At 50.3% G+C, this 25,951-nt stretch overlaps 11 protein-coding genes across 11 annotated transcripts; 4 read left to right on the top strand and 7 right to left on the bottom strand.

The window, feature by feature from the left end:
* Positions 1 to 91: 91 nt before the first annotated feature.
* On the top strand, positions 92 to 2,200 carry PSV08DRAFT_214313 (fungal-specific transcription factor domain-containing protein; the record flags this gene model as incomplete). Its single annotated transcript, XM_014220260.1, has 1 exon — positions 92 to 2,200. The coding sequence occupies one exon, from the start codon at positions 92 to 94 to the stop codon at positions 2,198 to 2,200; it is 2,109 nt and encodes a 702-aa protein (XP_014075735.1).
* A 1,209-nt stretch (positions 2,201 to 3,409) lies between these two features.
* On the top strand, positions 3,410 to 4,372 carry PSV08DRAFT_376685 (SnoaL-like domain-containing protein; the record flags this gene model as incomplete). Its single annotated transcript, XM_014220258.2, has 4 exons — positions 3,410 to 3,475; positions 3,533 to 4,066; positions 4,125 to 4,193; positions 4,244 to 4,372. 4 exons carry the CDS (start codon positions 3,410 to 3,412, stop codon positions 4,334 to 4,336), a joined length of 762 nt encoding a protein of 253 aa, XP_014075733.1. The 3' UTR covers positions 4,337 to 4,372.
* Positions 4,373 to 5,348: 976 nt separating this feature from the next.
* Positions 5,349 to 7,149, bottom strand: PSV08DRAFT_346529 (major facilitator superfamily domain-containing protein; the record flags this gene model as incomplete). Its single annotated transcript, XM_014220257.1, has 3 exons — positions 5,349 to 6,649; positions 6,699 to 6,833; positions 6,900 to 7,149. The coding sequence occupies 3 exons, from the start codon at positions 7,147 to 7,149 to the stop codon at positions 5,349 to 5,351; spliced, it is 1,686 nt and encodes a 561-aa protein (XP_014075732.1).
* A 1,511-nt stretch (positions 7,150 to 8,660) lies between these two features.
* PSV08DRAFT_358310 (fungal-specific transcription factor domain-containing protein) lies at positions 8,661 to 11,069 on the bottom strand (the record flags this gene model as incomplete). Its single annotated transcript, XM_066092955.1, has 3 exons — positions 8,661 to 9,340; positions 9,403 to 10,419; positions 10,485 to 11,069. 3 exons carry the CDS (start codon positions 11,067 to 11,069, stop codon positions 8,696 to 8,698), a joined length of 2,247 nt encoding a protein of 748 aa, XP_065950030.1. The 3' UTR covers positions 8,661 to 8,695.
* Positions 11,070 to 13,234: 2,165 nt separating this feature from the next.
* Positions 13,235 to 13,807, bottom strand: PSV08DRAFT_346527 (uncharacterized protein; the record flags this gene model as incomplete). Its single annotated transcript, XM_014220255.1, has 2 exons — positions 13,235 to 13,720; positions 13,775 to 13,807. The coding sequence occupies 2 exons, from the start codon at positions 13,805 to 13,807 to the stop codon at positions 13,235 to 13,237; spliced, it is 519 nt and encodes a 172-aa protein (XP_014075730.1).
* A 1,423-nt stretch (positions 13,808 to 15,230) lies between these two features.
* PSV08DRAFT_259414 (uncharacterized protein) lies at positions 15,231 to 16,026 on the bottom strand. Its single transcript, XM_014220254.2, has one exon. It carries the CDS (start codon positions 15,934 to 15,936, stop codon positions 15,328 to 15,330), a length of 609 nt encoding a protein of 202 aa, XP_014075729.1. The 5' UTR covers positions 15,937 to 16,026; the 3' UTR covers positions 15,231 to 15,327.
* A 1,665-nt stretch (positions 16,027 to 17,691) lies between these two features.
* Positions 17,692 to 18,459, top strand: PSV08DRAFT_259409 (uncharacterized protein). Its single transcript, XM_014220252.2, has one exon. It carries the CDS (start codon positions 17,723 to 17,725, stop codon positions 18,434 to 18,436), a length of 714 nt encoding a protein of 237 aa, XP_014075727.2. The 5' UTR covers positions 17,692 to 17,722; the 3' UTR covers positions 18,437 to 18,459.
* A 1,751-nt stretch (positions 18,460 to 20,210) lies between these two features.
* Positions 20,211 to 20,681, bottom strand: PSV08DRAFT_259354 (uncharacterized protein). Its single transcript, XM_014220251.1, has one exon. The coding sequence runs from the start codon at positions 20,624 to 20,626 to the stop codon at positions 20,291 to 20,293; it is 336 nt and encodes a 111-aa protein (XP_014075726.1). The 5' UTR covers positions 20,627 to 20,681; the 3' UTR covers positions 20,211 to 20,290.
* A 1,034-nt stretch (positions 20,682 to 21,715) lies between these two features.
* PSV08DRAFT_406757 (uncharacterized protein) lies at positions 21,716 to 23,424 on the bottom strand. Its single transcript, XM_014220250.2, has 4 exons — positions 23,248 to 23,424; positions 22,968 to 23,062; positions 22,284 to 22,867; positions 21,716 to 22,192 (listed from the first exon to the last, which is right to left on the bottom strand). Exons 2-4 carry the CDS (start codon positions 23,052 to 23,054, stop codon positions 21,889 to 21,891), a joined length of 975 nt encoding a protein of 324 aa, XP_014075725.1. The 5' UTR covers positions 23,055 to 23,062; positions 23,248 to 23,424; the 3' UTR covers positions 21,716 to 21,888.
* A 560-nt stretch (positions 23,425 to 23,984) lies between these two features.
* Positions 23,985 to 24,391, top strand: PSV08DRAFT_358305 (uncharacterized protein; the record flags this gene model as incomplete). Its single annotated transcript, XM_014220249.2, has 1 exon — positions 23,985 to 24,391. Exon 1 carries the CDS (start codon positions 24,035 to 24,037, stop codon positions 24,389 to 24,391), a length of 357 nt encoding a protein of 118 aa, XP_014075724.2. The 5' UTR covers positions 23,985 to 24,034.
* Positions 24,392 to 24,483: 92 nt separating this feature from the next.
* On the bottom strand, positions 24,484 to 25,426 carry PSV08DRAFT_259324 (uncharacterized protein). Its single transcript, XM_014220248.1, has 2 exons — positions 24,780 to 25,426; positions 24,484 to 24,714 (listed from the first exon to the last, which is right to left on the bottom strand). Exons 1-2 carry the CDS (start codon positions 25,333 to 25,335, stop codon positions 24,680 to 24,682), a joined length of 591 nt encoding a protein of 196 aa, XP_014075723.1. The 5' UTR covers positions 25,336 to 25,426; the 3' UTR covers positions 24,484 to 24,679.
* Positions 25,427 to 25,951: the final 525 nt, after the last annotated feature.

The raw sequence follows: 25,951 nt of genomic DNA, 5'->3' as shown, positions 1-25,951 counted from the left end.
AAAAATATCAACCACAGACTAGCATTGCCAATGCCACCGGGTCTCATCTATTGCACAAAAGGTTTTATACCTTACATTCTTACCAGCAGCCATGGAAATCATTCCGGATGAGATTTTCGCACCAAGCCACTTCCTCCCGCAAGTAATCAACTTCCAAAACACTCCTAAAGCAAGATCACGACGGCCATGCGACCCTTGCCGTCGACGCAAGTCACGATGCGAGAAGCCAGATGATCATCAACCCTGCCTTTTATGCCGCTTTCATCACCAGGAATGCACATTCAACGAAAACCCGCCACCGCGAAAACGACGAGCACTAATGATCAATGCCAGCACAGAGCCCAGCGAATCTGTCGCAAATCCACTGGCATATTCACCAAACAGTCGTAGGAGCAGTACTACTGCCTCTACGTCGCCTCAGAATGCGCCCGCCACGATCCGTCAGGATCCACCCATAGACGATTACGCGAACCTTCGTGGTCCCTCACTCCTGAAGAAGACGCTGGGATTGCAGACCGGTAGGCACAGCCGTCTTCTTGGATCTACTTCAGAGTATGAAACACTCTTACTTTCATATGAACCAACTCAAAGCCCTCCAAATCCTGGTTCATCTGCTGGACCGTCTACGTTGAGGCGCGTGGACAATATAGGTGCCACGACATTCATCTCATCGCCCGATGTCGGCTCACTCAACCATCAGCATGATATCCCAGATGTAGACGCGATAGAAATAGCTGTCGCACCGCACGGATCCGCTTTGATCCACCTATACTTCCGAATTGTACATCCTAGCTTTCCAATCTTGCATAAGAAAGTCTTTCTAGAAAAGTATGCACGCACGCACAGGGAGTTTTCGCCGCCTCTTCTTGCTGCAGTCTATCTCCTAGCTCTGGACTGGTGGTCGTATTCGACCGAGTTGGCCTCGCTACCGAAACCGGATGTGTCTTATCTCGAGGAGCTAGCCATGAAATCGTATAGTAATATTATCCATCGGCCCAAGCTCTCGACCATACAGGCAGGTTTACTGCTTCTCCAGCGACACGAGGAGAATAGCTGGGCGATGACGACGCAACTTGTTGGCCTTGCTCAGGACATGGGTCTCCACCTCGATTGCACAGAATGGCACATTCCAAACTGGGAGCGGGGGCTTCGAAAGCGCCTGGCGTGGGCTGTATACATGCAGGACAAATGGGGCTCCCTCATCCATGGCAGACCCTCGCACATTACGCCATCAGACTGGGAGGCGCAACCACTCAACGAATACGACTTCCCCGAAAACGCCGCAGATGAGGATGACGAAGACGGAAGCACAGAAGTGGAGAAGGGTCGCGTCTTGTTCTGCTACATGGCTGAGCTTACAAAGATTCTTGGAAGAATTTTAACAACCTTTTACACAATCAGGGCTGAACGCGAGTTTGCATGCCGTGCGAGTGAAGGCGTGCGCTCGCTTCTCGACACTGCAAAGCCGCTGCAGCTTGCCCTGCGTCAATGGTATGCCGACATGCCGCCAACCCTCAAAATGCAAGACATTGCTGCGAGAAAACTTTCTAGCGTAGGCTATCTTCATCTCGGCTATTATGCTGTTGAAATGACGTTACATCGGCGAATCATCCGCTCTTTGTCGTCGGCAGATGATGCAGAGCTGTGCTTCATCTGCCGTCAAGCAGCCCAAACACGACTCACTTCAGCCATGAGATTTGTTCAATCCCTGCGGCCCGAGCACCATCAATCATTCTGGTACTCTGCGTCAAAGTACAACTTTGTCCTCATCGGTTCATTCATATCTCTCCTATGGGTAACATCTAATACTGAGGACGAAGCAGCCCAGTACCGAAAGAAGCTAGATGAATACAAGTGGATGCTGCGCCTGTCGAGTAAATCGGCAGATTTCCTCGGGTCTGCACTGACGCTGCTCAACAACTCGACTGTCGCATTGGTAAACAAAGTGGCTGAAAATTTTGATACTCACGGAGAAAATACAGCCGGTCTGTTGGCGACGAGAGGTGCAGCTTCTGCGGCAGCGGGCCTTGCTCATTTGGATACAGTTCGATCTACGCCTCCTGATTTAGCGCTCGCTGGGGCCGAGGTCTGTGACAGCACTAGAGGCACGCCTCCTGATGGAACCAGCGTGAACGAGCACTCATGGTTCCAAGCGCTGACGGAAGGCGAGTTCTACAGCGCATCACAAAGCACAAGATGAACTCGGCAGCGAGTGTTACTATGTGTCAATGCGGCATTTTGTAGAGTAAACTTTATTTTGCTCCGAGGAAACGATCTGTCAAATCGAGACCTTGTCTTGAATCGAATGCATTGGAAAGAGTCCGAGTGCAATCGATTGGCCATAATTAACCTACTGACGATGCATTTCAATTGTGCTTGTTCACAGACAGTATCTCTTGATTCGTCAAATCACTCATGGGTCCCGGTTAGCCCCAGCTTCGAAAGAGTCGGGGTACCAAAGACAAAGAGTCGACGCGTCGGAATGTCGGAACACAGACGCCAGAGATCTTCCTTGGGCCGAGAGCAAATCATCGCAAACAAGGTTGATTGACAAATACGGACCCGCGATGTGTCGGCATGTTAGCTACTATCCTAAGGCGTCTTACTATCCTTTAGATAGTTACTCTTAGCAGGATAGCGTATTACGTGACCTTAAGCGCCGCGATAACCATTTCCTTCTGATGTGGATGTCCATAGGCTCCTTGCCTTCTCGTGACTTGCTAAGGAGAGAATTCTTTGTTACTTGTAACACAATACTTTGTAATTACACTTAAATGGAAGTTCCGTGCATTGTGAGCTAGCCTACGTAGTAGAGATAAGCTTCCGCTTCGCTTTGACAAAGTCCCAAAACGAGTCAAGGCTGGGGGGAGCTCAGTTGCATACTCTATCATTGTGAATTTTATGGAATACCTACGGATCGCTCTTCATGGTTCAAGGGAAACGGCCTCCACGTTTTACCGCTCTGGTGGCGCTCACGCCAATCAAGCTAGTAGTGAACGGAGTTGTGCCGAACCGAAGGTTGCGGATTACATGCCCCGCAGCAAGCATCGACATTCAGGGTCCATGTCCTCGGTTCGGAGCAGTGAACGAGGATTGTCTATCCACACTGGCTAGGATTTCTAGAGACCTCCAATGGGAAGCCTAGCGACCGCATCGCATCAGAAAGGGTCATTGAGCCTGTGGAGGAAAGATTTAGGCCTCGGAGATGACTATCCAATTGATCCTCGGTTCGGATCTGCTCATTGAGGATAGGTCTTCTGCTATCGTGTTTACTCGGGATGCGTGAATAAAAGACCATCTGCCACGCACCACTTCGCAAAGAAGATAACTATATCTCAAATCAAACGCATTCCGAACTCATCAAGCAGTCTTCACTTCCGGATTTGTTCCTCGAATCCGATTGAGCATGATGAATGACGACGCCATTTCGAGGCTCGAAGCTCGGGTTGTCGCAGCCGAGCGTCTAGCACAGCGCGTAAGTAATTCATGGATTATTCCAGACAACCTATACTCACCAGACATTCTATACTAGGCGCATGATCGTGGTGCAGTGGAGAATGTTTTCAGCAAGTATATGCATCTGCACAATGTCTTCCTAGATGAGCAAATCAAGGAACTATGGGTCTCCCGAGGCACTCCAGGCATTCATGCTCAATACACAAATGTCGGAGTATACACCGACTATGATAGCGTCATGAAATACCACACTGGACGTCCATCTCCGAAAGGGAAGCTCATCTTACACGAAACAACAACACCAATTATCGAAGTCGCTGAAGATGGAAACACAGCTAAGGGCTTCTGGCTAATGGCTGGTGTTGAATCAGGTACAACAGACCCTAAGAATGTTGGTGCCATGCCGGAAGACCTTTATGAGCCCCCAGAGAAGAATGTCGACGGCAAGCGCGTCTGGGCGCATTGGGTCTGGTGCCATTACGCGCTTGATTTTCTGAAACAGGATAACGAATGGAAGATCTGGCATTTTCGATGTCTGGAGGCGGCAAGAGCTCCGTACAGCGAGAACTGGATCACATTTGCCTCGAAAAATCAAGTCGCATTTGACAAGGTCCGTGCTCAGGTCTCTGCATAAACTCTTGAATCGCAATGCTGACATATAGACACAGGATCTTGCGTACTTTGGTGAAGATGGCAAGGCGGTATTCATGCCTGAACCAGATCAGCCTGCAGTGAAGGTTTGTGGCACTGTGTACAAGACGAACATTGCTGATTATCTATTATCTAGAGAGCTGATATTTTTGGACCCGACCGAAGCAGGAAGCTTGATGTGCCGTTGCCTCGTGCGTATAAGACCTTTAGCGAAGTTGAAGAATATTGATTCTCGCGACGATGTAAAGCAAGATACCGTCCGCTTACTCGTTGAGACTAAGTATCCATGTCTGTAGTCTGTAGTCAAGCACGAGTGGAGGTATTGAATCGTAAAAGAGACGCATGGCACTCGGTCTATATGTGTTCAAATGCTAATCTGAACAAGTGGGGAAATGCGGGCTAAATACATGAGTATCAATAATTATGGTGTTCATCCTTATGTGAACCATGCAATGAAAACGTAATTTGTACGCGATTGGAGCGGTGCATGGCCCAGAGTAGTGAGCTTAGCTTCCGTTGGGCCTGATGAAGACTCGACTTCACGCCATAACCGAAAGTGATCAAAATGTAAGCATATACGTTCCAATCCAAAATCGATTTTCTGGGTAGGCTGAACAACATGGAGATAGAAGATTCCAAGCAGACCAGGAATATTCTCGGGGTAAAATCAACCCCATAGATCTGTCGGTTTACAAGAGCTTGCGAACGGAAAGCCAGCAGGCGCTCTGTCCCTTGCGAACACTGCTTTTCTCGAAGACTGATTTACCGGCAAGTATGAAAGTGCGCATTTAAACATGATTTCAATCGGGATTGTTTATCGTAATTGCAACATTTTTATAAGCAACGAAGCTCCATCCTATTGGAAAAAATCAATATGAAAGACTTTCCGATGCCAGACCCCAAACACGTCGAGCTATCCTTATCAGGCGTTGGGCAGCTCAGCAACCAACCGCCATCAGCTGCAGAGACTATCTCATAGAACTTAGAAGATATAAATAACTGATTCAAGTTCGCGCGTACCTTTTCAGAAAAGTCACGGCTAATCGAGTTGCTCAAAGCTACACTTGACGTATCGTGCGATGCAAATGGCGACCTTAGGGCCTTTGTCATTTTTCGCAAGAGGTATAAGAACGTCAAAAAAATGTCTTCATGTGAACCTCTCCTTTAAGAAATCCCTAGTAAAACCAATATCAGAGATTACTCTGCAGCTATTCATAATATTATGTAGCTATACCGTAAAGTCATTCTTCGTTAGTCAAGACTACACCTCTTTGCTTTCCTGCGCGACTAATATACGCTCGCCACTTCGGGTTGAGATAATACACGGGAATTCCTAAAACGAAACATGCCGCAAGAACGCCAGCTAAGACTCCAAATGCATATGAGTATCCGCCCTTGTCCAACATGGGATTCAGACCATATGTGAAGCCAAAAGAGACAATATTCTTTGTGCCTACCACCATCACTAATGCAGGACCCGGATGTCTCGGATTAGCTTCAGAAGCGAATGTCGTAGATACGATCAGAACAGTCACCCACGTGGTGGAGAAGAAAGTATACGCAAGCACAGGGCCCCACCAGCTAGTTTTGCCGCCGGCAGTGAAGCCATATGTGATCAACATGCCCACAGCAATTACTGCAGGCAGCACCAGCACTACCAAGCGATGCTCGGGTTTATGGACGCCGTGGTCACGCCGCGCCATCCAAAGTACCAGACGCTCGCCTAGCAGAACAGAGTAAGCTGAGCCAAGTATACCGCCTACAATTGACCCAATGTTGATGAGACCGATGTCTTTGGGTAGCCAGCCTTTGGCCTGCAGGACGGTATCGTAAGTCAATGACATGTCCACCACACAGCTGAGCGTGATAGATGTGACCAAAACCACATATAGAATGGCTGGCGACGTCAAACTTTGTGCCATGCGTACCCATGACATTAGAATAATGTACGCAGGTCGTGAGTGTGGCTTTGACCAAGGCATCAGTTTCTGTACGTACATGGTTCGGGTAGCTGGCTCATCCTGTGCATCTTGCGACACCTGTCTGTTGGCCTGGCCGAGATATTCCTGGGCTTGATCGTCGGGCACAACTTGCGTAACACCAAATTCATCCGTGAAGATGACAACTCCGTCGATGCTTGTCGCAGGCCGGCTAAAGCGTGTCTCGAATCCGCAAAAGAAGGCTACAACAAGGCCTATCCCGATTAGGATAGCAAACACCCAATAATACCAACGCCATCCTAAGTCGGCGTTGATGTAGCTGGCTGATATGTTGAACACACCGGCGGAAATGGTTTGTATCATCCAGTACAAGCCGAAGATTCGACCGCGTTCATGCAAAAAAGTGACTTCGGTCAACATCAGAGGCAATAGCGACTCAGACGCGCCAGTTGCGAGCCCTTGTAGAGTCCGAGTAGCTAGATGGCTGCTATAGTCACTCTGCACTGCGGCACCGATCGTTGCCACGAACAGGATAATAGTCGACGCAAGAAATACTGGTCTGCGGCCGTATGCCATCGACACGGGTAGAATGATATAGTTTCCTTTTCCCAGTCAGCACAATGCTTGGAAAACACGTAATGGGAGAAACACCAAGTCCAATTGCAAGATTCGGTATTGTGAGTAGGTAGGCTATATGTTGTGCGTCGTATCCTTGGGGCATATACATATTGAAGAACACGCTTAAGAAGGAGCCTAAGCCACCTGCAAGTGCGAGGCTAACCAGAGCTACAAAGAGAAATTAGACATAGATACAACGTATTGCAAGTGCTCTCTGCGATTTTAGAGACTCACAGAACCAGCAGCAACTGAAGATGACAGCCCACTTTTCCCTTGGCCGGAAATTGAGAGGATCATTGGGATCTTGCGATGGTATAGGCAGCTTTCGGACATTGCCAAGTCGGTCTATCAACAAAGCGTTGCCTTCAATATGCTTATCTGATTCTCTCGAGGATCCAAAGGACTCTAGAGGTTCCTTGGCACCGCTTTGGGATGTTTGCACGGCTGCGATCAGTGAGACGTGCGGCTTGGATTCGATATCCATGACTGTGCCCACTGGACTCTGGGGCCTATCTAATGTCGTAATTTGCACGTCGATTGGAGTTTGTTGTCTCGAAAGGCATAACAAACTCTGATACCGGTCTGAGTGCATCGTGTTATTAATGCATGTCGGCTCCACATTCGGGACTACACTGCCCCAGATTCCTCGGCTCGCTTCATCCTGGTTCCTCCAGAATTTTGCGGGGAACCCAGCATAGATATCCCGCGGGGCGGAAACAGTTTTCCATCCCGCGGATCCGAACCGAAGCGTTTTCGGGTCAGGGCATGCAGCTACCGTGGTCATTGGAAAAGTGACCTACGATAATATACAAGTCGACTGTGGAGGATGTACAACGTTGCATTCAGCCTTGATCACAAAACTCACTCTATATCATTCTAAGCCTTCAGACTGGGGCTCAACAGTGACTAGAAAAGAACCCTGTTGTCGACAACCATGACCTCCAAGAGCATTGAGACGCCAGCGGCAGCCATCGCACTGCCGAGTACGGGCTATTGCAAACTGTTCGATGGCAGGAATCACCAGTTCAGTGACTGGCGGACGGCTTCTTTCGCGATGGCCGTGCAGTCGCCAAAGGCGCTGTTCCGCGCGAGAGAGCACTAAAGCATACTGATCAGATGTATTCTTTTGCAGAGTTTTTGTAAGTATCCATTGACTACTGCTCGGCTTCTGCATGCAGTAACAGTCGCTGGTATTCCAATGCGTCATTCTTGAGTGTGATCGTAACCCATTCCCTGTATTTAGCGGGAAAGGCATGCATGCTCTTGCTATTTGGGTACGACACAAAGATTTGGTTCAGGCTATCTGCTTGGAACCAAGTGAAGTAGTTGTGCTTGAGAGTGTGTTTTAATACAATAAATTAAAAGGTTAGAATTCTGACTAGAGCGTGAAGTATCTTTTACAGTCAAACGATGGCTTTCACTGACCATAACATCAGCTTGTCACGCTTGCATTCACAACCATCGTTGGAATTGCCTCTTTTATAATCTACGGACAGGCTTCAGGGCAATCAAAGTAACTGGATATGGTCGGCCATCGTGTTTGTATTTATTGCATACCACTTTGCCTTTGCGGGAGCCAACTGAACAGGCATCGTCTACACTCCCGATTACTACCCCACACGTGTGGGCCCAGCCTTCTTCATCCTCTGCGCTTTGCATGATATCCTCAGTTTTCGAACATTGTACGCTGTCCAGCCTTTTATCGATCTTAAGGGACGCGATAAAGTGTTTCTCGCCTGTGGAATTCTCACTGGTGTCGTCGGCGGTCTGCGTTTAACCGTCTACCTTTTTCAGCATGTGTATAGAAGCATTCTGCTCCCTGTTTACCGTGAGGATGAGTGAAATTAACCCTACATACTCAGGAATGACCAAAGTAAGATCAGGAGTCGACGGATAGGAGCTGTTAGTTGCCAGTGGTTTTAATTCTTAGTCTTATTTCTCGGGATGTTGTTAGGAGTCATATCAAAGCCTAGAGAATACCTCAAGTGCGCAAGAGTGAGAACTGAATCTCTTGATTTCAAAATCTATGCCTATAACAAGGGCTCGTTCGGTAAAGCAGTGTCCGTGAAAGGATACGTGCCTAAAGATCCCCAAAGCTCTTCAAATCCCATATCTTCAGAAAGTCCAGCTAGAGAAGCTTCTGGCATAAAGCCCGACATCAAAAGCGATTGGTCTGTGAACAATGGCATTGCATCACGGCCATCTGTCGCTGTGCCATGGTCACATCGACCGTCCAAAACTGAGTTTGACCTTGCTGCATTCAAACCAGGTTCAAGCTCGACTGCGGCAGATACGCCGTTGCGCAATGTCTGCAATCCATGTATGAAGCCAGATGGCTGTCCACCTCGGCTGAACTGCGCTTCGGCATGCTTTACAGCGGTTTTGAGCAGTTCCAAATCCGACCGGACCATGAGTTTCCTTGGGTTTTTGAGGATATGTAGAGCAAGAGTAACGATCGCCAACAATAGCTGCGTGGCGGCTAGTGCGAGCGATTGGATGCTGTGGTCAGCCAGTTCTAATGTCCGTTGTACGATGGCACGGGCAGCGGCAATGCAAATATTCTCTGCTTGTAGTAGCCGCACACGTGATGGAAGAGTAGGGTCTAATCTATTCACCTCCGCGGTGAAGGAATGCGTAGAGAACACGATAGAAGCGCGTAGCAGAGTTATCTGCGCCTAGTGTTATTGTTAAAGCTGGTACAATCGCCTGTGGAATGGGATATGTACTGTTCGCTTACCTGGTAATACTGTAGGGCTATGAAGCTCGATATGTGTTGCTGGTCTGACTGTCGGGCGATTCCCTGGCTAGTGAAAAGGCCGTGCCCGGGCTTCAAGTATTCTGGAGTCGCATTTACCCATTCGGAGAGTTGCTGGTCAAGCCTCCCAATTTTAGACAAAAGATGTGACGCAGAGCTTGAGTGCTGTCGATAAACATCTCTGGTAATCTGACCGAATATCCGCGAGAGTTTGATCCACTCAGAGAAGACCTCTGGAAAATCATCTGGAGGGAGTTGGTCCACATCATCATCATTTATTGCCGACGGCCTCCCTGACTCTAGCTCCATTACCTTTTCCAAGGCATAGCAAGACCACCAGATCCGTCGTTGAGTTGATACATGGGCTTGGGTGCCGGTAAGGTTGATAGGCCGGGATGCTGAAGCTGACCGAGACCGGATGTTGCGGTGGAGACCAATCGAGTGCGCAATTCTGATTGCTTGTGCCAGAACGTGCCAAGCCTGTCCATCTTTATATCTATGCCGTAAAGTAACCGCAAGCAGTAGGGATGCTTGAACACTTGTGAGATAAGGTGACGCGATCAAATGCGCGAAGAGACTATAGGCTGCACTAAGGTATGTACCGCCCCATTCTGTGGGCTCTCCTGCAGCTTCATCGGCACCAAGTGTGATGATTGAGAATATTACAATAAGCTGAGGAATACGTGTAGAAGTCAGGCCACCTCGCAATCCACCTGGACTGGACTGCTCTAGTTGGTGGAAGTAATCAATATCCGCCTCTACACTTGACCGGTCCACGGCGGGATAGATCGGCCAGATCCTGGTAAAGAACGTATCTAAGTACACCTGGAGAGATTGTGAATCTGGTAGAGAAGGAATGACCGTCTCTGGTGCCAGAGAAAACTCTTCAACATGATGCATGCCGTGCCGAAAACTAGACGACATGTCCTGTAGACCATTGCGACGCAGGTATAGGTCGACAAACATTGCGAGAGCTTGCAAATTGCTGCCACCCACGTACTAACGTTACGACATTAGATAAAGATTGAGGCAGCCACGCCATGTCAGCAAGAGGAATAACACACCTTGACCTTTCCAGAACTAACATCCGTATTCACTACACAGTCAGGATCGAAATCTTGTGCGCCGCTGTCTCTTCCATTTCCTGCCCTTATCTCCTGATAGCGACGAGAAGCCCACGATAGAGCTGCTGTGTCAGTCGAGTTTTGGTCACTGGCGAGAGAACTGGGAGTGTAAACGGCCTCCTGTTGCGGTCTCGAAACCTCTGTCAAGGCTGTGGTAACCGATCTTGTTCTGCTACCGTAGCGAGCGGCCCGGTCCTTGGTACTGCTTTGGTGATTCTGCTCTGAAGAAGAGGCTGTAATGGTAGCAGATGGAGTCGTAGCGTGGCTGGCTCCTTGATTCTGGTTTTGATGGGTGGCATTGGAGTTGCGACCTGGAAGAAGGCCATCTTTGGTCGCCCATCGTCGAACACTGGGGCCGGCGTCTGGACAGCGCGGGTCTGTTGTTTCGCAGACCTCGTCCCGCAGCCAGCAATTCCGGCATTTTGGGATTTCTGTGTCGCACTTGACCTTGCGCTTGCGACACTGATCGCAGGCTAGGCTTAGACGAATGCGCTTGGGAGGCGCACTAGACGATGGGCTGGCCATTGCAGGAGCGGAATGGCTGACATGACCTCGTGAGCCGCCGAAAGAGATAGTAACGCAGCTCGTGGAGAATCGAGTTGTCAGATCTTTCGCAGTTTCATGAATTCAGTGGCCAAGAAGGTCAAAGGTGCAGGACATGGGGCACAGTTGCTGGTGTTGTTGAGATGGCCGAAACCCCGAGAATGCTCGAACTCTTTTTGTGCAAGCGCCATGGGGAGTATGCGGGGAAGTGTTGGCAGGCACGTGGCCAGTTAACCTGAGTTAACTTTACCGAGGTTGGTTTGATTTCGTCTTCAAGAGTTCGCTGGAAAGATATATTTATCGTAGTGATGGTTGTAGGTAGGCAGTCAATGCATAAAGTAATACATTCCGCTTCGATTTCCAGGTGTATGCGTCGTGTCACGAGTACCAACAATGCTTTTCAACAAAGGCGCGCGCGTTGGCGCGTCTAGAAGTTGAGGGTGTGTTGTGACCAGGTAGCAAGCGCGGTTCTGCTTGCACACGTCGCATGTTGTTTGGCTGCTCGAGACAAATGTATGTATGTACGGATGGATGGATGGATGGATGGGCCTATGGTACGGCTTGGCGCTCCCATGGTGAGCTGACATGCCGCCTGACCCGCGATTCAAGTCTTGTGTAGTAATGAAGGGGGAGATGACGAGGAGTGCACCCATACACTTTGGCGCTGTAAACTTTACCACCTCTGAACATTACCAGAACAAAAGGCGCATCTAGCGTCACACGCAGAGTTACGCAGAGAAATTTGAAGGAGAACATTTGTAATCTCCTCACAATTTCTACCATGAGGTGGAAAAGGCTGCCGCATGGCAGTTGACCGCACGTGGGTGGTGGTCGAGTCTGTGGGATCAAAGGACCCAAAGGAGTCTCTCTCTACCATCCTAAATCTGCTAGATGACCTGACCCACATCTCCGCATCCTTAACCCCAAAACGAGGGGTAAAACAATCGTGAAACCAAAAAAACAAAATCTATCAAGATGACTAAGATCGCATTGCGTAGCCAGCACGTGCATCAGGGAACCATACGTAAACAATTGTCCGCACAATGTGCCAAAATCCCGCAAATATTTCTTTTTTCTCCCCACGCAGTTCCGTTCAAAAAGAAGAAGGAAAATGCTCCGCTTCACTGTAATCGCAAGAATGCCCAAGAGAAGAAGAAAAAAGAACAAAGGAACTCGCGTTTGGTTCACGAATAGTTGACCAAACAAAGGGGCAAGAGTCAGAAAATCTGACGTCATACCATCCAATTTCGCATATTACGCTATACATCCCAACCCAGTTTCCACATATCTTGCTTTGTCTCTTCCGATATCCGCAGGTTAGAAAGAAGGTACACAGAGAGAGAGAAAAAAGGGGAGGGGGAAGAGAAGCAGGATAAACAAGCGGTCAAAAACCTCTCTCAACGCTAGACAACACGAAGTGAAGCGGAGAAATACAAAGAATGCACCATGCGCTCATCACTCCCCTTGTTTACTGGGGTAAAAATCACAAAAAGATAACAACCCTGTTGTTGGATGCAAAGATGCGTCCCAGGGTACCGGGGAAAACCTAGAAAACATGCAGGGTCCGTTGCATATCCGCAGCGTGCCGCCGGGTCTTTCTATTGGGCGAGAGAGAAAAGAAGAGGGGATAATTGGTTGTTGTAGCCAGCAGGCCCCCGTGCTAAAAGAGTACGCCACGCGGACAAAAAGGTTAATTCACGTGGTGGACAAGGGTGACAACAAAAGAAAACAAGGAAATATACTGTTGCAACTACTAGAAACTTGGAAATCAAGGACATTTTGGGAAAAAAAAGCATTAGGTTTAAAAATGCATCTATCGTTATGATCGTGATTTATTTGTTTATAATTTTCAAAAAAAAAAGACTAAGAATACATAAAAAATGATGATACAAGAACCTAGCAGTTCAAATCGCTAACGGATTAAGTCATCAGTTTTGGGGGGTGGGGGGTATCATGTTTTTTTCTCTCTCTCCTGATTTGAGCACTTCATTTCAGAACCCGTTGCGCCAGATCCCATACGCCTCTTTGCTCGCTAAAAAAAGATCGTATAAGCTATAGCCACGTTGCAGTCATAGATACGTCAAACAAACATCAACAAGGTGATAGGTTGAACGAAGTATGAAAAACGTCATCGTAAAAGGCTCGACTCAAGCCCAGGTCTTGGACGTGTTGAGACCAAGCTCAAGATGCTGGGCAATAGCAGACGCAAAGTCACCGCCAACATTCGACGAATGGCGACGGCGCTCACGACGTATTTGGTGTTCTGCTTCCATGAGACGCTCCTGGATCCAGGCACGTTGCTTTTCATCGTTGCGGATACAGTCGGTATTGAGGAGCTCAGTAAGAGTGGCCACAATCTGCTGGTTGATCTCAGCGAGCTTTTGAGACTCGTCCGTGTGTATGTCGTCGACACTAGTACGTGGGGTCGCGCTCGTCCTGGAGCTGACAGGTATTGGGTCACTCGCTGTTGGAAACGACGAGGAGTACTTGGTAGACGTAGGGGATGATGAAAGAGATTGAAATTCGGGTGAGTTGGGAGTCATAGGTGCGTTGAAGGGGATCTCCATAGCCATACGACGTTGGAGAGCTTCTTTTTGGGCGGAGAGCAGCATGTACTTCTCCATCGATTGATGCTGAGCACCAGTGTTAGTACATCTCGCTTCGTAGATTACTATAGATGCACTTACCCGACACAAAGCGGGCCTTGACATGGGGCTCATGGTGTCGTTCAACTTAGTGTCGCCTGACGTTTGCATTGTTGGTGGTTTGCAAGGTTTGATGTCTGATTGTGTGGAGAGGTTGGGCCCTAATAGATATACCTCTTGACAATGCCAAGAGCGTTGCGTGGTGGGAGATCGGCGAGGCCCTAGAAAGGTGGGTACCAAAGCCTAATCAGTGTGTGGATCGAAGTGGAGCCGAGACGACGAGGTGATGCTGCTGTGAAGCTTTGGTGACGGTGACGCGCAAGCTGTGGGACGAAAGTGGTTGATGATGGTTTAATTCCAGAGATTGTTTGACAAAGAAGGGCAACCCCGAGCTTTATGACCTTCGGGTAACTTAACCGCCTTTGCAACGAAAGCTGAGTAGGCCATGACGTCCAGTGAGGAGATCCCATTCAAGACACAGCGCGGCTGAATCCGCCCTTCCAGGCTTTGAGCAGCCGGCCACGTTTCGCACTACCCAGTTGGGATAGCCAGGGGTTTTTGGTGGGTGATGTTATGATTGGTAGAGTCGTCCCCTTTGATGATCTGCATGTGTTGTGAGGGGGCAGCTAAGCGAAATCACGTCACCGGTAGGGACTTGAAGTAGGACCCTCGGAGTAGAATCGCGATCGTTCAAACAAGCCCACTGATAAGTTCCAACGAAGATCGTGATTGCGTGCTGTACCTGCATGGCTGTTAGGAAAAAACGGTAGTGGGTTGCCTCTCACAGCTCAGCATGTGAATACAACGGCCGATGTCTGTGTACAATTTTCTCAGTACCATCACAATTCCATCATGATGCGAAATTGCCCATGCGTTACAAAAGATGACGTCGGGCTGAAACCCGAATTATCCCAGCCGCACATCTCGACAAAGGACCCCTGGTATAGTTTGGATACGCCTCACAAATCGCCATCAGCTTATCGAATAGATGCCCGCGTAAGACATGCAGCGTGAGCTTCCAACAATGTTAGAAATCCGGATCACTGAGCACAGCATCTGATTGCTACGATTGCAGGCCTACAAGATTATGGGGCAGAAATCAGGCTTGGACGCCACATTTGTGGCTCAGTCTCGCACGTGTGCCGGGTTCCGGCTTAGCGGTGACGTTCCTGTCCAACTCTTTAGCACTAATCATATTCCACGGGTGAAGTGCCTCGGGTTGTGACCATGGACAAGGCTTCTAGATGAAGGTCCAAATCCTTCGCTGATGCAACGTGCCGCACGTCACATGAAAACGCCACGTCGGAGTCACACATCGACAACGAGGTCTGTAAAGGAATGTCCTGCAATCTAAGTGGTACGTAGCGATGCGATCAGGGAACCTGCATGGAAATCCTGACTTTTCGTTTATAGGGGCGTCCAATTTGCGAGCACCTGCAGATTTCAAGGCCCATCGCTTCCAGGTGTATGTGTCTTTCGGCATAGGCGTACTTGGGCTGATAGGATGCTTTACGTCCAAAACTAAGACTTTGTTCGATGGGAGTAGAACAACTGATGAAGTGATTTTGAGTGTCTCAAAAAGACATACACAAGCGTCACTCTTCAATTGTCTGTCGCTCCGACCAGAAACCTTTGCCGTAGCTGATAAGAATTTCCTGGCCACGGGCGATGCCTTTTGCCCTCTTTCCACTTTTACCAGCACTGAGGACGAACACGCCGACTCGCTTCTCCACCTTGCCGTTTCCGCAGTCCACATGTATGTCGCGAAACTCAGCATTGGGTGCGGACGAGACTCCTCGGTAGTCGTTGATGAAGCGGGCTTCGTTGCCCATCATGGACGCATCGACGCCGATACCTAGTTCTCGGTCTAGTGAGAGGTCGTAGTCGGATGTTTCATTGGTATCATTCTGATCGTGAACATAGCCTAGATATGGCAGGATGAATGAGTCTGGGGGGAGCTGCTGGTTAGCACAGAGAGCATGTTGCCCAAACGCTGGATGAGCAGAGTCTGTGACTGGAGTAATCTTGACATTGGTGTATGGTCCACTAGGCTTGTAGATGGGAACATTGGGGCCCATATGGGATTTTGGGAATACAATTGTCATGAGCTTCTCCCGGGAGAGCTTCTTTGAATATGAAGGGGCATGGAGGTAAATAGCATGCCCGTCCCATCCCTTTGGGACAGTGGTTTGGGTTCTTGGCATTCTACAATGGAACCGGCGAGGCCGTCTGATGGCTAAAGGACTCGGGGGGGCCGCGGTTGACACGTTAGTTTCCGGTGATGGCGGTGATGGTGTCTGAGCAGATAAGAGGAGTTGGAGACACACTGTAGGTAGGTGGCGTTGGGGTAGAACAATGGCGTCCGGTGAGCTGCAAGGACGGAAGAGCAAGGCTGCTGCTCGTGCTGCCTGGGGGGCGAGGGGCATTTGCCTGGACGGCATGACCTCGGAACAAGGGGGGCGACTAGCGCGCGCCTGGATTTCCCTCACCGTCAATACCACCCTCACCAACACGACGCTACGCCTCACCATTCTCACCGTGATTCGATACGCTTTGTTGGACCCAAGGAAATGACGACCGCTTGGGGTAAGCCCGCACATGGTAGTGGAGATCGAGATGGCCGTGTTCCGTGGTGCACTATGTGCTGCTTAACATATTTCGATATAGGCAAGCCGATGCCGCCATCAATGCATAAGAGCTTACTGCTACTGTAGCGCCCACGAGACCCATGCGCCGCTCCAGGCGATACTGGATGCGAGATTAAGTACCCGGTTCCGCCTGAATGTGCAACCGCTCGTAAGCCGGTGACGGATCACGCCTGACCCGACTTACTGCAGAAGAAGCTTGTCAAAACGACGACAGCGTAGAAGCCTCGCGCTGACGTCTGACAACAACCACTCACTCTACTTACATGTGTCTATACAATGCTCCGCCAGGCCACCACTGCCATGAATGTACAACACAAGTGTTCATACGGCTATGTACCAACAAGCAGCGCATGTCGGTCGGTCCTTTGCTCGATTAGTCAAAGGTCTAGAAGCCTCCGGCGATGCAGGAACCCGTCAATATGCACTGGGAGCATGGGCCAATGACATTACATCGACAGTTACAGACGGCCTGAATTCGCGCCCTCTCCTTTCAGCAGGTTGCTATTTTTTGCGCGTACGCGGGGAGGCTCCTCGATATGTCAATGAGTGGACACAGCAAATCTCGGGGCTGACGGGCCTCGGGGGTGTCGCAATGCTAGCCCTTCGAGATGGTCCTTTAACCGTCGCTTTGTTCAGGTGTTCAGTGATGGAGCCAAGAGCGGTGTGGCCTACGACGCGTAACTGAATCCACTTGACCAAAACGCTCAACATTGGCGTCCCCCTCTTGCATGTTTGTGCAGCCCGCATCTCTGCCGTCCTGCGGCTGGCGACCATAAGCTTCAGGAGAATCGCGCCTAGCGGGTGATTAAGCAGATTCGGCGTGCACAAGTCGCTCGCTAGCCGACAGGGCTCCTAAAAGAGTTAGCATGGGAGTCGAGATCCTGAGACGACATGAGTCGCTTGGTAGGGAGGCTGTCAAACTCATTTCGTTTGTTTCCAGCATCCTCGTCCTCATTGGCCCACCCAGCACGTATCAATAAACGACTCATAACGGCGGCCAATGTCGACGCTATCCACCACCTCCCCCTATTCCGTACTGTTTCCACGCACAGCCCGCGGCGCGGCGCTACCCCGACGCCACGCTAAAACTCTTGTGATGCTACCGAACGGAGACGGCCACGTCCAAGTGCCCCCTGTTGATGGGGGTGAGCATTCTCGGCAAGGCCAGCTTGTGTACAGTTGTATATAATGTCTTCCCCAGCGGCCTCTTGGGTTTTTTCTTTACCACACACTCACTACACTCGCTAATACCCGGTTATCACCGATCACATTCGTTCTCTACGACCTCCTCCGCCCCTACTTAATACCAACCGTATCTAATACCAACCCATCAACTCTCAAGATGCGTTCCTTCGCCGTTGTTGCTGGCTTCGCCGCCGTTGCCCTTGCTGCTCCTGCCTACGATACCTACCCCGAGTCCTCCGCTGCTGCTGGCTACCCTGCCAGCTCCGCTCCCGCTGGCTACCCTGCTAGCTCCATGCCTGCCAGCTCCGCTCCTGCTGGTTACCCTGCCAGCTCCATGCCTGCTGGCTACCCCGCCAGCTCCATGCCTGCTGGCTACCCTGCTAGCTCCATGCCTGCTGGTTACCCTGCCAGCTCCATGGCTACTGGTTACCCTGCCAGCACGCCTGCTGCTGTCACCACCACCGAGGTCATCTCCGCTACCACCTACGTCTGCCCCGAGGAGACCACCATCACCTACGGACCCAGCACCTACACCGTCCCCGCTAGCGGCACCCTGAGCATTCCTCAGTACACCGCTACCTACGTCCACACCCCGGTGCCCTCCGTCCCGGCTCCTGCCCAGTCCACCCCTGCTGTCCCCCAGCCCGCCGTCAGCAAGCCCGCCTACACTCCTCCTGCCTACTCCGCCGTTCCTCCCCCGGCTCCTCACTACCCTGCCTCCAACGGCTCCACCCCCGTCGTTCCCGCTGGCACCGCCACTGGCTCTGCTCCCACCCCCACCAAGTCTACTCCTCCTCAGTTCACTGGTGCTGCCGGCAAGGCTACCGTTGGCTTCTTCGCCATCGCTGGTGCCGTTGCTGCTTTCTTGTAAGCAACTCGCTCTTGAGTGGTTTGTTGTGACATGAGTTTTTGTGTCGCTACGGTCTATTCTTGAGTTTGGAAAGAGGAGGGTGATCAAAAATATGGCTTCACGGGTTACGACTTTAACTCTGCATCACGATTCAGTCCAGGATTGGGAGCGCCGTGTTTGTTGTACGAACCCCTGCTTCCTTGCGCAATTCTGTCGCAGCAGCATTTCGATGGAGATATAATACTTGGTATTGTAATACGCATTGGTTGAAATGCTTAGTCGCCCTATGGAGGGAGTCGTGTGGTCCAGGTGGCCTTTCTTGTTCATAGATTCTTTGGCCGTATTTTTTGAAAAGAATCGGCAACATAATTAACAATAGACCACCTATATACCTTTTACACCCATATCCCCACGCTCTGCCTGTGATGTACTGGTTTTTGTGATTCTTCGTCTAAGTGACATTTTCTCCCCCCCTATCCTGTCACTGCCTAGATCTGACCGCCTTTTTTTCGGCCATCTTTCACTTCACCCGTCCAAAAAAAATTAATAACCGCCCTTATGTACTACGCCAGAATAGTATGCAATCCTCGGCCCGTCAGCACGACATCTCCGCTCAATTCCAATTCGCTGCAACCCCATATCCTCACCTCGCCGCCTGTAGACAACCGAACAGCGCTCACCCATGCAATGCTAATATACCTACCCAGCCCTAACTAATACTTACCACTCTCGGTGCTTACTCGCTTCATTTCCTCTCCGCTCACCCACCCACCCAACCGTGTTTGTTTCAACTCAGGCCAACCTTGGGGGAAACGGAAACCCCGACAGAGAGAGTGAGTGAGAGAGAGGGAGTGGGCAGATTCCGTTCACAACAGCAAAGTAACAAAAGCTGGGGTGTTCAACCATTTTTTTTTACTGTCAACATCACCTTACAAGGCACAAAGTACAGTTGAAGTAAGCTTTTTTTTCCTTTTCCTTTCTTTCTTTGTTTGTTTTGTTTTTGTTTGTTTATTCCGGGAAAAAAAAGGGGGGGCGGGATGATAGCATTAGTGACGTAGCCAGCCACACGGGACGGATGAAAGGAATGGGCCAAAAAAAACGTCTTCTTTTTTTTGTTGGGCGTGCAGGTGCCCGGGGCGAGCGAGTGGGTGAGCGGGTGAGGCGTTGAGGCAGGCGGTAAGGCAGGTTAATGGCTGGCGGTGTGCGTGATAGGATGTGTGTGTGTGTGTGGGTGGGTGGGTGGGTTTTGCATAATTTGTGTATGTATGACTTGCATATATGAACTCTAGCTTGTTTACGGTCTGAAATACATGGGGATATAGCGATGTAGCGATAATAGCTCATGTGAAGCGGCAGTTGGATGTTTGTCTGTGGCCGGTAGCAAGGCCGCGGTGTAAGTGTCTACCCCATCTAGCTAATAAGTAATTAACTGCAGAGCGGAATGAAACCCGTCTCCTCCGGCAGGGGGTTTTTTTTATTTTGTTTTGCCGGGTTGGCGTAGAAGACGGATGGACAGACGCGACTTACCGCTTTTTGGGGATTTGGTCGCGGAAATGGGGAGGGTTAGTGCTTATACCAGGCCTTGTTTTCTGGGATTGGAGGGTCGAAGACACTTTCCGCTGTTAATGTCTTGGGTTGCTGTGGCAGACGCAGGTACAGGGTTTATGTCACATGTGTGATGGGAGAGGAGGTGGTTGTAGTATCTTGGATTCTAGCTAATCGGGTGTTTTTTTTGGGGGGGGGGTTGGTAGTACGAAGACGTACCCCGGTCCCCTTGATCCTCCCTCGTCACAAACACCATCCTGCGTACTCCAATTGACTTTCCTCCTCGATTTCAACACATGTATGGTAGTTGTTCATGTACAGGCTCTTCACTCAATTCGGCGAACCTTGTCGGCACCTCGCACCGCTCTTCCCACAATCGCTCGCAACACCGTAGTCGCAGCACCCTCCGCTCGAGTTGCACTGGTATGCGTGGGTACTGATGCGCTTGGTGCGTATCGCATACGTGCCGGCGCCGACGACGCAGTTGCCACAATAGACGCCTGCAGCGAGGCCGCTGACACAGGCGCAGCCGTTATAGCTACATGCCCGTTTATCGAGAGGGAGGCTATCGCGGTTGACCAAAGTGGGGTTGTTGTTGGCCTCTGGTGATAGCGAGGCGAGTGCCGTAACGGCGAAGAGTAGAGATAACGCGTGTTGGAAATGCATTGTTTATTGGTCTTTACTTTCGAAGTGGGTGTGAAGGCTAGGAAAATTGGTGAGTATCGAGATCGAAGAGTGAGTCAGCTAGATAGAGAGTTTTATTGTTTGCTGTGCGGGATGGGGGTGAGGCTGCTGTTCAACAAGCATCGATTCGGAGTTGGAACCGCTGATTGGATGTGCCATCGTATTCTTCGCTTTCGAGCTGCAAGCCACCAATTTTTCAGCTCAACGTTGCTGGTTAGCCGCTTCCCCTCTCAATAAATTTCAACTGGAAACATGGGTTGCAGTAGCTCGCGTCCTTGCTATGACGTTGGCCGTGTGGAGTTTTCCATGAGATCTTTAACAACACCTTCCAATTGAAGCCTTGGACATGAATCAACGATGGTAGCACGATTGATGGAGAGCCGTGTTAACTACATACACCGTGACATTTTCAATCCCACCGGCTAAACAATTCTTGTTGATGCATGATATGTACTTCTTTTCTCTTTTCTCTTCTCGAGATCACAAGATTTCGATCTCTAGGCAAAAGCTGTCTCAAACAACTGGTTCTTTCCCCCCAGAATACTCCAACTTGCCCACAGCCTCTGAAACCCCATGCATGCACATCGAAGATCTAAGAACCACGCATATATATGTAAATCGCCTGGAGTGAGGCTAGGTATATATGCATAACAGAAACACACGTGCCCTCATGTGCATACTTGCATTTACTTTCAAACCTACTTACATCTGCACCTTCGAACGTGGCGTGAGAAACACACATTGCTACAAGTAACAAAAAAACAATGAGAGACTTTGATCTCCAATCATTCCGTCGTTTGAATTTTCGAGGAAGAAAAGTAAGATGGAATCTTCAGTCTGACATTTGACGTCGCTTTGAACCCTGTTACAGTCGTTAATACCCGTCTCACGCAACCCGTACATTGTAATACCAGATCGAACTGTAAAAGCACGTCGTCGGTGCTGTAAAATGACATGCCTGCTTTTTTTTTCTCTCAGACACAACAACACAAGTCATTATGCAACCCCAACATCGCAGAGTGCAAGTAATGGAAGACACATACACCTCTCACCCAAAGATGAGCAGCAATATTCGTGAAGAGGAAGACATTGATCTAGGTGATGTACCTCAAACCATCTCATCTTGAAGACTCTGTTCTAGTAAAGAGACATAAACCCCCGCCTTCTATACCGAAATTCCGTTAAGAAAATTGACGCCAAAACGCCATCGTACATGACCTCGTAACGACCACATCTCTCATAGCTCACAAGAGCGTATCACCAAGCGCACACCTCACAATCGACACACCGGCACGCACTGTGTCGCCCGCACCCTCAGCATCAAGGCTAGGGTTAACCTCGACAAGGTCCAGCGCAATAAGCGAACCCGTCTCAGCAACACACTCAGCAATGAAGTCGCCTTCTCGCAGCGTAAGACCGCCACGGACAGGCGTGCCGGTGCTGGGCGCCCACATGGGGTCGAGGGCGTCGACGTCAAAGGAGAGATGGATGGGAGTGTCGCTTCCGATCCAGCCCAGGGCCATATCCATAACCTTACCGATGCCGTGCCTGTACAAAAAGAGATATGTATTAGCCACACTGAATTTCAACGCCAAAGTCCGATGCCAACGAACAAGGGAAAAAAAAGAAAGAAATTTACCTGTCAATATCATGCATAGAAAACGCCTTGACACCATGCTCCCTCAGAATCTTCTTCTCTCCCTTGTCAATATCCCTCAGACCGATGTAGACGAGCTTCTTCAAGCTAAGTCGGTGCTCCTCCTTGATCCATCCGAAAACGTCTTCGCGGTCTTCGGTCGCAAGGCCCGTGAGGAAAGAGACAGGCATGCCGTGGATATTGCCGCTGTCAGACGTCTCGGGTGTGTTGATGTCGGCATGCGCATCGACCCAGATGACTGCGATTTCCCTGCCGAGGCGTTCGCGGACGGCCTTTGCAGTGCCGGAAATGGTGCCGATGGCGATGGAGTGGTCGCCGCCGAGGGTGAGGACCAGCTTGCCATCTTTGGCGTGCTTGTACACTTGGTTGCTGACTTCGCGCGTCACGGCGCTGGCGAACTTGGGGCGCTTCATGCCCCGGTAGTCAGGGTCCTCGGTTGGTTGGAGCTCAGAGTAGTTGTGTACCTGGCCGTCGTAGGTCACGTTGTACTCCAGGTCTTCTTCTAGCTGCTTGATGAGGCCGTTTTCGATGAGGGCCATGGGTGCGGCATCGACGCCAGCTTTGGGCTGGACATGGAATTATTAGCTACTAGCACAGTGTGTGTGTGTGTGTGTGTGTGTGTGTGTGTGTGTGTGTGTGTGTGTGGGAGATTGTTGGGAGTCTTACCTGACCCCCGCTGAAGCCGACTGCGACGATACCCAGCTCATGTCGGCTAGGCAGGAAGTTGGGCTGTTTTGTTGGTGCAGAAGTCATTTTTTTTACTGAAAAGGTACGTTAATATGGTCGTCCACAGTGTTTCGTGCAGATGAGTTGAGCGTGCAGAATGTTTGCTGTTCGATGTTCCTCGTTGCGGAAGTGCGACTCGGACACCAGCTTGCCAAAAGAAAAGAAGGGAAAAGAGATAAAACAAGACCACGGCCTAAACGCAGCATCATGGAGCTCTTACCTAACGTCGACTTGCTTTAGTACGGCAGGATGTAATATATGGTGGGATTTAATTCAAAAAGATGCTCAGATAGCTGTCCAAGTACACAAGACGCCTCCACCAAGACTCAGGTTCTAATCAACAAGATTAAGATAATAAAAAAAAGGAAACCACGAGATGCGAAGATAACACAAGATCAAAGCAGGGCAGACGCGGGGCGCCCTTTTTATCTCTGGCACGGGTCTCGGTTGTTAGGTAATTAGGTGTCGCTGATTTTTCGTGGCCATCGTGTACACCTGTACTTAGGGGAAGAGCAACTTGAGGCTCTCGTCAAATTTATCACTTAGGGGAAGTAGTCGGGCCCGGAAGGTCTGGTAACAGATGGAGCGGGCCCACTACTAAGCAAGAAGGCCGAGGCAAGCCATGTCGCATTAGGTAGGTGGCACGCTTGATCACTTTGCAGAGGGCGAGGAGGCCGGGGAGACGCAAAGGCGCTCGAGATTCGCAATGGAGCATATCGTGTGTGTATGTTGTAGATAGGTACTTGTATATGTTGGTGTAGGGCAATTGAGCGGCCAGCAGACGGGACGGGGTGCCATGTTGCGGGCACAGCAGAGTGGGATGCATTGGCCTAATCCTTGCTGGGAAACGGCGGGTGCAGTCGGCTTTGCGCCCCATTTCCACCCTCACACTCAGCCGCCGCCGCCGCCCTGGCCGTTATCTTCGCCCGGCTGCAGCCTCGCACACCTGACCTCTGTTGTACACCGATTGCATAATTGCCAATACCCTTATATCCACTATCGCCAAAATGTCCGGTCAGGCTATCCGCTTTGTCGCTGCAGTGGCGGCCAAGCCAAGTACGGGCACAATTCAATTACTCTGTCATGTGAAGCCTGGTGTCAGTGCGAATCGCGAGGGCATTGCTGCCATTTCAGACGAGCGCATCCAGCTATGTGTTGCAGCCCAGACAAGAGACGGCGAGGCCAACAAAGCTGTGAGGCGAGTCGTTGCCGGTGCGCTTGGAGTACCAAAGTCTGATGTCGAGGTTATCAAGGGTATGAAGAGCAGGGATAAGACGGTGGCTATTCGGACAAGTCTCTTGGAAGCGCCTGAAGAACACGTCCAAAGGATAAAAGTTATGCTACAAAGAGTTGCTGCAACATAGAGACCGTATTCTTCTTTTGGGTTAGCAACAAAATGAGTCCAACAGTCTAATGGTAAAAGAAAAACAATCACTGGTATCGCGGAACAGATTCAAAAAGCGAACAAGTCTTGCCAATTCTTAATATAATTATCATTATACGACTGCCATGTACAAGTCATTAAGGAGCGTTATATATACACCGTAGCCATGTCCATCCCCCCGTAAAATTACCAATTATGTAAATGCATCTATGATACAACTCGCTCGTTGTATATGAACTTTTGGTTTGAATACGAGTCACAAGGGCATCTAGTATTGCCAGGCACCAGGGGCATCGACGGGAGCTATCATAAACGTTAGTAATCTGCATGTACCAAAAAGAGTAGAGTAAAATGTGGTTCAAACTTACAGGCAATAGCGCTGAATGACAGGCAGTCGTCGCTGAAGGTGACGTTGTCGAGGTTGCCGTAGACCTTCCATCCATCCTCCTCAGAGCCGGGGCAGGCAAGGAAGCCGCAGTCCCAGTTCAGGTAGCCGAACAGGTCGCTGTTGGGAGCTGGGGTGCGGCTGAAGCCGGTGACGGTGGAGCCAGGGGGGATGTAGGCAGAGTGAGCGGTGGTGTAGCTCAGGGAACCGTCAGGGCCGACGTAGACCTGCTGGCCACCAGGAACAACGACACCGAGGCTGAGAGTGTCGTTGCCACCAGCGAATGTGGTGGTGTTGCCTGGTGGGCAGTTCTCAGCGCCAATGGACTCTGATGGGCAGTAGGAAGAAGGTCCCTCTCCGCCAAGGTAGAAGGATCCGCCGCGAGCGTTCATGTTCTGGAAGTGGATGGGAGAGCCGCTGCGCGAGGAGATGACGGTGAAGTAGGGGCTGGCGTCTGCTTGCCTGGCAACAGGCTGAACAGCGGTAGGGGCTGCCATGGCGGCAGCGAAGAGAGAGGCGAGAGCAGTGGTGTACTTCATCTTGATGGTATTGGTGTTTGAAAGTCTCGAGGCAAACAGGTGAATTAGGTATTAGAGTTGAGGTGTTGTGAAGTGGTAGAGTTGAGCCGATGGTCCTGTTGGAGGTGTCGTCGATGTCTCTTTATGTGCACACAAGCGGGACCATGCGACATGACCTTTCGTCATCGCATCGAGCCGTCTTGCGTGTATGCGGAGTCGCTTGCGCACCTATCCAGAGCGCACAGCCCTGTCTCTGGGAGAGGAACCCTGGTCACACGCGACAGGCTAAGCTCATTCCACCAACGACTTGGGTGAAGATCAACCAACGCTAGCACAAGGATAGAGCGAATTCAGTGGGGCTACCCGCCGTGTTGTATTGAGATGGCCCCGAATAACCGTCGTACCCGACCCTTCGCATCCGAACACGAGCGACGGTGATGGTGATCTTCTCGTGTTGGCTAGTACAATGTTCATCAAGTCATGCGACGATGCAACGACAAGCAGCCTCACGCCGTCGACTCCCGGTGAGATACCTCTCTACCACTGTTACCGTATGATACCATTGGGTACCAGTTGGTTTGCGATGGTTGCTTTCGCTTGCCAGGCAGTCCTGGACGGGGATTTTGCATCCCGAGAA

The sequence above is a fragment of the Bipolaris maydis genome (assembly GCF_028858645.1).
Source record: "Bipolaris maydis strain C4 unplaced genomic scaffold PSV08scaffold_1, whole genome shotgun sequence".
In the NCBI taxonomy this organism is placed as follows: Eukaryota; Fungi; Ascomycota; class Dothideomycetes; order Pleosporales; family Pleosporaceae; genus Bipolaris; species Bipolaris maydis.
Note: the sequence above shows the minus strand (reverse complement) of the source record. Positions and strands in the feature narration are given on the sequence as shown.